Source organism: Microtus ochrogaster, unplaced genomic scaffold (assembly GCF_000317375.1).
Source record: "Microtus ochrogaster isolate Prairie Vole_2 unplaced genomic scaffold, MicOch1.0 UNK48, whole genome shotgun sequence".
NCBI lineage: Eukaryota > Metazoa > Chordata > Mammalia > Rodentia > Cricetidae > Microtus > Microtus ochrogaster.
This window is the reverse complement of record NW_004949146.1, coordinates 1753263-1764343: the sequence shown is the minus strand read 5'-3', so window position 1 is coordinate 1764343 and position 11081 is coordinate 1753263. Positions and strand designations below refer to the sequence as shown.

The window sequence follows — 11081 nt, the reverse complement described above, 5'->3', positions numbered from 1 at the left end:
CTTCTGCCCTGCAAGCATAACACTGTATATTAATAAATAAATAAAATTTATTTTAAAAAATTAAATTAAAATTTAAACCAGGTGGTAGTTGAGCATGCCTTTATACCAACACTCGAGAGGCAGAGGCAAGCGGATCTCTGTAAGTTCAAGGCCAGTCTGGTATACAAGAGCTATATCCAGGATAGGCTTCAAAGAAACCCTGTCTCAAAGAAAAAAAAATTAAATTAAAATTTAAAATCTGAGGAAATAAAGGAAAGAGAGAGAGAGGAACAGAAGCCTCCAAGTAATTATAAAAGGTTTTTCCCTGATGGAAACTTTGGGCTATTTCAAGGTGCTCTTGGCTCCACTGCTGTTTCTAATACTTCATTTCATCATTCCGTCTCCTATACAGAAATGACAGGCCCATACCAAGGCAAAGGAGTAGCAGACACACACTATGTAAAGAACTGGAGACCTAGCTCCCTGAACTCTGGCTTTCTAATCACGAATGAGAAGTATAGAGATGTGTTCCTGTGGGCACTGAACACACACAGCCTTGGCTCAAACCCCACTTCACCAAAATAGCTCCACTCAGGATTCAATGCACTATTACCTTTGGCAAAATGTTTATTAAAACACAAAAAAACAAACTTACAAATCTGTGGACTAAAGAGATCACTGTTCAAATAATTTCTGGTTGAGCATACTTCTAAACAATAATTATGTGCCTCTTTGAATAACTTTTCCATTTAGTAATTTCAAAGTATAGACTAATTTCTTCATAAATGTACAAAAAACCAAGGAAATGAATGGCAGAGAAAGTTAAGAATGAAAGAAAAGTGTCATTCAGTCTTTATCATCTCAGCCAAGTGTGGTAGTGAATCACATCATAGCAGCACACAGGAGGCTGAGGCAGGAAGAATGGCATGAGTTCAAGATCATCTAGGATACAGAATAAGATCCTTTGCCCAACAAATAACCCTGAGTCCTCACCAACTCCAGAAGCACCTAAAACAACAGCCCCAACAGAGTCTGCCAGGCTCACAGGCTACTGCTTGTCTTTCAGCAAGGCAAGACTGACTTGCATCCTTCATACTCAATATTCTATTTAGTATCCAATAGATTAAAGGACTTGTTAAACAAGAAATCAGGAGAAATTTATACACTAAAGTCTATCTTTTGTCTTCTTAAAGAATGATGCAAATTTTGATTTCTGGAATGCTTGCTTTTATATTAAAAATTTTGAAGAGTATTAAATAAGAGCACATGAATTCAGATATATATTATATTTACAGATTGCTTTATATGTAACTTTTCCTATTGTAAAATTTTTATTATGTTTTGGGAAATTAAATCTAGCAGGGAAGAAGAAATGATTCAGTGGGTAAAGTGTCTATTGGGACCCTCCAGTACCTATGAAACAAAGTCAGACACAGCACACAAGAGCTTCAGTGCTGGGGGATAGGGATATGGAGAACTTGACAGGGTGGGCAAGCCAGTACTCCAAAAACTTCAGATACAGTGAGATACACTGTCTCCAAAGAGAGAGAGAGAGACAGAGACAGAGACAGAGAATGTGGTGAAACCGCTCAACACTAAAATCACTTGCTATCTGGTAATCTTGAGTTCTGTCTCTAGAGTCTACATGGTTGGGGAGAAATGATTCCCAGGCCTGTTTTATAACATTTCACATCATGTCATGTTAAATGTGCGCATGTAAACCCTCACAATCATAATTTTAAGATTTTTTTGGATTAAAAAAAAAGCCCTAAGATGGACAATGACTGAGAAGACACTCACTTGATGTCTACTGCTTGGCTTCCATACGAAAGTGCACACATCCACCACCATCCCAACTCCACCTCACCCACTCCTACACAAACTAAAGAAATCTAGTAATCTGTCATGTTCATATGGCAAGAATAATATAGCAAGTTTATATTTTGCTTATAGAAGAAGGAAAGGAATTGGGTGTGATTGTGTACAATTATATTCTTACTTGGGAAGTGGAAGCAAGAGAAGTTGAAGGTCATCCTCAGCTACATATCCAGTAAAAGCCTAGCCCTGGGTTACATAAGACCCTGCCTCAATCACCCTTCCCTCAACTCCAAACGGCAAAGACAGGAATATATTTCAAAACTCAACAAAATAAGGTTTTATTTTCTTCGAGGTTCTTCTGAGTCAAATAAATGATCTTACTCCAAACAAAAGTGGGAACTACCTCCCCAATGGAAGAACAATTTATAAGGACTTACTAGGTAAGGTGATGTTACCAACATGGTGGTATATTTCCTCTTCAGTGTTAACCTCATATTATATTATCAAAGCATTCTTCAGAATCTACTATATACTTGATCTATGTCAAGTTCAGAGATGCTAATGGCACTTAACCAATTCACTTTTTTAAAAATTAGATTTACTTATTGAGTTACTGGTAGTTGTGAGCCACCATGTGGGTGCTAGGGACTAAACCTGGGCTCTCTGCAAGAGCAACAAGTGCTCTTAACTGATGAGCCATCCCTCCAGTCCCTACTTACATTATTTATAGCACAGGGTTCAAAGCAGGATTTCCTGTCACTTAGCAGAATCAAAGGTGGAAATGTTGAAGAGTTCCTCCCAAGCACCTGGAGGTCGTAAGAACACCCCTTCCTCAGGATGTCAGCTGGGAAATGGCCCCTGACAGAGGGCTCCACAGACACTCAGATGCCATTATTCCCCTTGAGGAGAACAGTGAGAAGGGACCATACCCAGCTCTGGTTAGAAGAGCAAAGTTTAGACATAGGAAGCAATGTCAGTTGCTATCTCCTTCTCCCTGACTCATTTTTATTTAGATGTATGAATGATAGTCTGTGCATGGGGGTGGGGTGGTTCCATGTGTATGTGCATTTGTAGAGGTCAGAGGAAAGGATCAGATGCCCCGGAACTGGAGTTATAGTTGGTTGTAAGCCACCCAATATGGTGATGGAAACTGAACTCAGGATCTCTGGAAGAGTAAGTGCTCTGAACCAGAGCCATCTCTCAGCCCCTCACTTGATCTAGTTCCAGCAGAGAGATAAAAGAAAGACAGTCAGTTGGCTGGGCTTGGTAGCACATGTTTGGAGTCCTAACACTTACAGGAGACAGAGGCAGGAGAATCGCTTGATTTGTTTGAGGGCAGCTTAGTCTATGTCATGAGACTCTGTCTCAAAGAAGTAAAAGTCAAACTGAAACAGAACATCTCAATCAATAACCACCAGGGCTCAAACTGCTTAAGTATGCCAAGGAGGGACCAGGACCCAGATTTGATCCATTTCAAATGGCCAGATGAGTTGAATGATCTTCCAAAGTCAGAGTCAGCCGAAAAGCTAGATCGGGAGTCTACAACTTGGCAAAATATGTACAGGTCCCAGCACAGAAATTATGTTCTCAAGGTTGATCAAACTTGGTCCCTAGAACCAACTATTTTACAGAGGCCAATGTACAGGTAAGCTACAGAACAAGCTCCAAGGACACCTATAGGACACCTGTAAAGGTGCATGTTCTGGTTCAGCACCCTTAACCACTCCTACAAGTCTCAATACAGCAAGGACAATTTTCATTAATAACTGGCCAGAACATGCAGTTTCCTTCTCTGAAGTGTTCATGGCATTCACTAACGCATGCCATTCATCCCTGATGTCAAGTGACTGGAATGCACTTTTAATAATGTATCTGGCTCCTCAGGAACATCTGGGCTGCAGCTGCTTGTAGGGTACTGTGCATAAGGAATATATACATTACCCCTTGTCCTCCCTCTCATGCAGCATTGAGCTCTACCAATCAGTGTGGAACAGAAAGACTTAGCAGGCCCCTGGTGTACAACAGGTCTAAAGCAAAAATTGCCCCAGTCCAGACATGAACTGTTTGTTGAGAAACTACTTGATTTTCCTTTTAAGACTCAGAAGTTAAGAAAAAGGCTTCTTCAATCCTTTTTTTTTTTTTTTTTTTTTTTTTTTGTCCTCCAAAGTCTTATGAAGAAAAAACAGCAAAACACAAAGGTTGTCTCCATAACAGGAACCATGTGTTACTGTCCAAGGGGCTTGTCTCCTCCTTTCAGGGACAGAGCCTATCTCATTCAACACTTACATCTATCACAATGAGACAAAACTGCTCAGTAGGGAATCTAATAAGTAAATTAAGTTTGGAGCTTCCAAAGCAAATGAGCCATGAACTCCAGTGTTCAGAAGCTCGGGAGGGACTATGGCAAAACCCAACATTAGTGGACCAAAGAAATCCACAGTTGCATATGCAGTAACTACGTAGTAACCTGAGCTACTGCATAACCTGCATATGTAGTAACCTGAGGAAACTGCCCCCTTATCCTCTTCAGTCTAGGGACAAAGGAAGACTACCACTTTACTGATGTTCTCAAGAGAGGCAACCATAGGAAGTAGAGCACGAAAATCACAGAAGCTTTTTGTTGTTTTTGAGGGTTTTTTTTGTTTTTGTTTTTTGAGGCAGGGTTTCTCAGTAGCTATTGAGCCAGTCCTAGAACTCACTCTGTAGACCAGGCTGGTCTCGAACTCACAGAGATCCCCCTGCGTTTGTCTCCCGAGTGCTGAGATTAAAGGTGTTTGCTACCACCCACCACCTGGCAAATCAGAGAATTTTGAGGTGGCAAACAGACAAGTCAAGGAAAAGAAAGAACACTGTACTAAGGGGCTAAAGTCAAGCATGTACCACTGAGGCACTGCAGGACTCCATCCTTTTAACCCCACTGTCTCCTTCCCAGACCACTGGGCATTCTCACTGACTTTCTAAAGACAAGCAATGGTTTCTGGTGCCTTCCTTGCTTAATATAGCTGTCTTTAGAGACAATAGAAGGGGAGTTAGAAATATGGGCTTCAGATTGAGGTATGGTTGCGTTTAAATTTAGCTTCTAATGGTCTCGGTTTTCTAACAGTTTTCTCATTGGTAAGATGCAGAGTATATTTCCTTTGCTGGGACAGTTAGGAAGATGAAAGAAAACTAACAACAATTCATCCAAATCTCTTCCATGATGCACGAATCACAGCTATCACCAATGGGTGGAGAAATCAAGCACTTCAGCATCACTTACTTGTGGTAATTCTCCTTTTTCTCATCTCTCCAGTTTTTATTTAACTGGTGAATTTTCACAGCTACGTATCTTTGCTCTGTTAGATCAAATGCCTATTAAAAAAAAGGAATATTTATATTTTACATAAGTACTAACAAGAATTACAGGGAACTGACTTGAAGCTTTTATTTAACAGATCAACACAAAGTACAAAATACATTATGAAATGAAAGCAGCAGCAAATGACAGCACGTCATGTTTGCTCCAGTGTTGCAACCATCCTCTTGAAACTTGGGATTAGATAATTCACAAGTCTCTAGACACAATGGCACCGTGGGATTTATAAGACAAACTTAAGAATACACCACAAGCAGAAGCCAACCCAGGCCCTGACACTTCCTCCAACAATGTTCACTTTGGACACCATCCCTCCCCATCTAGGACCTTTCTCCTGAGGTTGTCTCTCACCCTCAGTGAGCCTAGGGAGCTCATATGTGTCAACACTGTCTCCCTACTTTTGAAATCCTGAAACGTACACTAATGGCTTCCTAAAGAAAACATCCCAGATGGATATGATCATTGGTATGATCATCACAAAGTATCCCACAACTCGGTATGTTGTGTTTACTAAAATAACAGAAACAAAAACAAAACAAAATAAAAAATCCCAACCTTATTATTTAGGGCCACATCTATGTACTGAGTAAAATCAAAGTCTGAATCCCAACAGTAGTGCACAGGGACAGGCTTTCCTGAAGAGCAGCAGTGCTGGCGGGCCTGGCACTGGACAAGCAATGCTTCTCTATCAGTTCTTACAAATGAACACACAGCTGCACAGTACGCCCACCAGGAACAGAGACTATCACTGTTCCATAGGTGTCCCCAATGTTTCTCTAGGAAAGCAATGTCCAAACCAGGGGGGGCTGTTATTAGAAATAAGGGACTTGTCAACCAGGCTAACGCAAAATGAGTATATAGTAGAAAAAACATGCTTCACAGAAATGAAATAAATATACTTCTCTCATGCTCTAAAGAATATACCATTGTGGCTTTATTCTAAAAACCACTTCAAGATAGTAAAAACTAGGTTATATTACACATAGTCTGTGAGAGCACTAATGCTTATCAAAGCCAACAAAAAGGGTAGAAAATTGTGAAAAGAACTTATCTGTGCGAGGAACAATGTTTATGAAAGTAGAGGTTAGCATGGCCCCTTGACAAGGATGGAAAAGTCTCAGGTCTAGTAACAGGCGCTGGTCAAGGCACGGTCATGTATTTTGTAGAAGTTAATTACTGTTTTGCTTGTTTGTTTTTAGTTTTTCAAGACAGGGCTTCTTCTCTGTGTAGCCCTGGTGCCCTGGCTCCTGGAATTTGTTCTGTAGACCAGACTAGCATCAAACTCACAGAGATCTGCCTGCCTCTACCTCCCAAGTGCTGGGGTTAAAGGCATGTACCACCATAACCCTGCTGCTAACTCATTTTTAAATGTTTGATTTAAAAAAAAAAGGGCTTTGCTCAGCCTAGATATAGAGGAGAGGGTCTTGGTCTGCCTTAAAGTGGGTGCCTGACTTTCTTGACTCCCCAAGGGAAGCTTTACCCTCTCTGAAGAATGGATGGGAGTAGGGTAGGGTGGGAGGAAGGAGGGGGAACGGGAGGAAGGGAGGGAGTAGGAACTGGGATTGGTATGTAAAATGAGAAGATTGTTTTAAAAGAATAATAATAAAAAAAAAGAAAGAAAAAAGGACAAAAGTTTTCTTCCAAAGTGGTACTACACAGGTGATTTGTTAAGTCAAGTACATAAAATCTTCAACAAGCTAGCAATGCCCTCCCTAATCTCAACTCTTTCTAAGGAGCTAGGATAACTATGACATCAAAGCTCAAGCATGGTACTTGCAAACAAAGGTGGCCATGTGTCTGTCAGTAAGATTTACCAGCACAGACTTTAAAAGTATAACTAAGTATGAAGAGCGTACTGAAAATCTAAGCAGTCCTGCCCTAAAGGCACAGCCATGGTCCACAGTGCTGACAGGTACACATCTGTGAATGTCCTTATTGCCACTGATGTATACACTTCAAAATGACATGGTACTGTACTTGGAAGGCTGAGGCAGGAGAATTGCCAAGAGTTGGAGCCACCCTGAATCACACCGTGAATTTAGAGCCAGTCTGGGCTAAAGTGTGAAAATGTCTTAAAAACAAAATACAAAATTTACTGGAAGCAATTTCCCTAAAGGTCTTAGTCATAAAGCTTTTGAATTTAAACCTACAAATATAAATACATAGTTCTTAATATTAAAAATTTCTACAAATCAATATTACCGTCTCTTTGTACTCAGTTGTTTCTACTTACCTTGTAAACTTCACTGAAACCTCCTCTACCCAAAAGATGTAACAACAAATATCTGTCATTTAGCGTTGGATGATCCTTAAATCTGTGGAAACGGAATATGTAACATCCCGAAGTCAAAGACTATAGTCTTCCACATAAAGCCACTGCTGAGAGTTTGACAACTGATATCAATACAAGAAACTATAAGGCTAAAGTTACACAGCGCAATTATAATAAACAGTAAAAGTTATTAAAGCCTGATACTGGTTCTAGTCTTAGTAGCCACATCTCAACTTGGGGCTGTTTTTGATCCCATTCCTTTTTCTCACTGTTTTAAAACTATATCAAGTTCCAAGGTATTTTTATATTGCCTTAAAAATAAAGCGTTTCATGTGTTTTATGTGAATCCTCCCACCCCCCATTTTGAGACAGGTTCTTACTATGTAGTCCTGGTTGGCCTGGAACTCACTATGTAGACCAAGCTGGCTTTGAACTCACAAAGATCTATTTGCCTCTAGCTCCCAAATGCTGGGATTAAAGTTGTGTATCACCATACCCAGCTAATTGAGTTTTTGGAGACCGGGCATACTTTGGCCTTGAAATCCCAATCCTCCTGCCTCAGCCTGCTGAGCACTGGGGTAACAGGTATGCACCATAATGGCCCGCCTTTATTGGTTTTGAGACAGGGTCTCGTTATACTCTGGCTTTAGCTTCCCAAGTGCTTGGAATACACATAGATTTGTACGAACCAACCCAACTCATTTTTCCCTCTTTAGATAAGTCTATGGTAAATCTAAAACTAAGATACAGTGTATTCCCAAAAGAGATTCTTCCTATAATCTCAGTGCTCTGGAGGCAGAGGGAAAGTGAAAGAAAGCTCAAGGCCAGCCAGGGCTATATAGTGAGACCCTATCTCAAAACCACAAGTACAAAGACAGCTAGGGACACAGTTTGGTAGTAGACTGCATGCCTAGTTTGTATGAGGCCTTACACTCCAACTCCAGTACTTAAAAAATAAAATAAAATAAAACAGTCTCCCTATTAATCCTAAAATTCCTTTATTTTATATTTAAGAAAGCAGTGTGCCTGTGTAATATTATTACATGAAAGTTTAAATTAAGTAGCTCTAAATTTGACTCTTCATTTGGGCTTCTAGTCAAATTAATTTCATTTCTCTAACTCGTTTCCTGATTGATATGTGCAAGATTATGGACTTGTTTGAGGATTAAATGTGAGATCAAAAGGGCACTTAGACGACTCTTCCTGATACACAAAGTTCACAAGCAATGGTAAGTGCTGGTACCTTCCACTTGACAGAATAATGGTCATGGTTCACATGGTCAAACAAAAATATTCAAGTCGTAGCTACATGAAAAAAAAAGTTACAGCTTCAGCAACACAAGGAAAGAACTAATCAGTGATGAGAGCCATTTCCCACATGTAAGCTACTTTTCCTGAATTTTAGTCATATAAATGGCTTATGAGCAAAGGGGAGTGTGGGTCTATAATTACTGTGCTAAATTTAAGAGTCGTACTAGTTTACTCAGAAAATGGAAGTCATCTCACTCTTCTTACAGCAACACTGTGGCCAATGCTTCCCATTCCTCAAGGCTCCATGGCCATGTCTATATGCCATACCCCATCCACCCTGATAGCTGCCAAGTTCTACTGTGTAAACTTTACTCATGTAAAATGCTGTACAGATACACATACAAGCTTACTTTTTAATACAAACATCATAATTTTTTCAAAAGGAACTAAATAGACTTAGATTCATTTGGCAAACTTAGAAGTGAAAACGTTGCTCTGGACCATACAAGTCATAAAATACTCAGCAACCTCCAGCCCATTATAACCCAAGTTGCTTACTGTGAATTATCTTCATTATGTATCCTTTTTAATTCCCTGATATGTAGATTTCTAACCCTTTCTAGCCTTTCCAGCTCTGCCTGGATTTCTGCTTCTTCCTGAAAAGGGGGGAAAAAAAAGCTCAGAATCCAGCGAACTTTACCTTTTCATTTAAAAATGACATCTGTTTCACTTGTAAAAAACAAACAGAAGACACGCTGTATTGAAAAGATTAGTCTGCTACTCCATCACCCACACCTCAGATGTAACCTCTGGGAACTTTCCAGGAATGTTTTATGCATATATATACAGACTTTGCAAAAACCTTATAAAAGTATGGTATGTATAGTCTGATTCTCTACTTTTGGTATAGATTATGCTCAATACTTTAAATTCCACTAATTTAATATCTAAGAATTTATATGTATGTGTATGTTCGTGTGTGTTACACATGAAAACTAATGTAACATTAAAAAGTCACCACCAGTAACAATTTATTAGATGCTTATTAACCACCATCATCATAAATAGCATCCACCAATAATGTGGCTACTGAAAGTTTTAAGTTTTTTTCATTTAGGTGTATGGATCTCTCTGTATGCATGCCATGTGTACAGGTGACAGCCAGGGATGTCAGATCTCTGGAACTGAAGTTACAGGCAGTGATGAGCAGCCAGACATGCTAGGAACCAAACTCAGGTCCCCTAAAAGAGCAGCAAGCTCTCTTAACAGCTAAGCCATTTCATCAGCACCTGGGTTGGTCAATAAAAGAGCTTTAAAAAGAACTTCTACATTGTACATTTATGATATTTTGGAGCTAGAGATGTTAAGTCTATGGTAAAGCACTTGTCAAGCATCCTTAAAATCTTGGGTTCATATGAACACACGCACCCTAACCCACCACCAACAAAAAACACCTCATATCACACACATGAAAATGATAAGCACGGTACACACTGCCCCATTCCTGTAATCCCAGTATTTAGGAATCTGAGACAGGATGATCCTGAGTTCAAGGCCAGCCTGGGCTATGTAACAAGACTGTCTCACAAAAAAAAAAAACAAAACAACAACAAAAAACCCAAACACCCCCCTCAAAACAAAACAAAACAAAACAAAAAAACAAAAACAAGAAACAAAGAGACACCATGTCTCTGACCCTCAATGAAAAGCTATCTCAGTGACTATCACCAAAAAATTCTTTTAGGTGTTAGAATATGGATGGTGGAATATATTCTCTTTAATTATTTTAGGCAAGAAGAGCTGCTGATGTTATTCAGACTAACACAGGAGTCCTTCTATCAATTTCAGACATATTACTCCTGTATATTTAATTTCTGCTTTAAGGACAGTCACTTGGGTAGCTCTATTAATTGACACATTTTTAGCAGATGGGTCACTGGGGTAAAGCATACTCTTACTTCACTAAGAATTGCATTGACTTGAAAATAAAAATCCTACTAGACTACAAGCCATGAAAATAAGAGCAGCAATGCAGAATTCTTGCATCATACAAAGCTACAATTCTATTTGTCCAAACAGCCAAATCATTTCTACATCAAATGTAAAGTGGAAATTACACCTCTTGAAAAACATTTTTCCATTATACTTACTTTCTTAAGATGACCTAATCTTAGTTTGAAGATTTCTTCTTGTTCATGGTATTCTGCTAAGGTTAACCTGAAAAACAATGGCACAATTTCAGCAAATTATATGAAGTAATAACATGCTTATTTGAACAAAAATGCTCAAAGTATGCTATATTAGGGCATATGTGGTTTTCATATTCTTTTTTTTTTTTTTTTTTTTTTTTGGTTTTTCGAGACAGGGTTTCTCTGTGGTTTTGGAGCCTGTCCTGGAACTAGCTCT

General features: G+C 39.3%; 1 protein-coding gene and 1 pseudogene across 6 annotated transcripts in view; one reads left to right on the top strand and one right to left on the bottom strand.

The window, feature by feature from the left end:
• The window catches only part of Tlk2 (tousled like kinase 2), a 102537-nt gene that overhangs the window by 19230 nt on the left and 72226 nt on the right, over window positions 1–11081 (bottom strand). For all 6 annotated transcript variants that reach the window (XM_013354572.2, XM_005369413.1, XM_026777182.1 and 3 more), the window contains 4 exons: window positions 10826–10892; window positions 9234–9331; window positions 7386–7467; window positions 5057–5148 (listed from right to left, as the gene is read on the bottom strand). In XM_013354572.2, the coding sequence (XP_013210026.1) occupies window positions 5057–5148; window positions 7386–7467; window positions 9234–9331; window positions 10826–10892 (339 nt within the window). The remainder of the gene's footprint in view (window positions 1–5056; window positions 5149–7385; window positions 7468–9233; window positions 9332–10825; window positions 10893–11081) is intronic.
• Window positions 6218–6315, top strand: LOC113455480 (annotated as a pseudogene).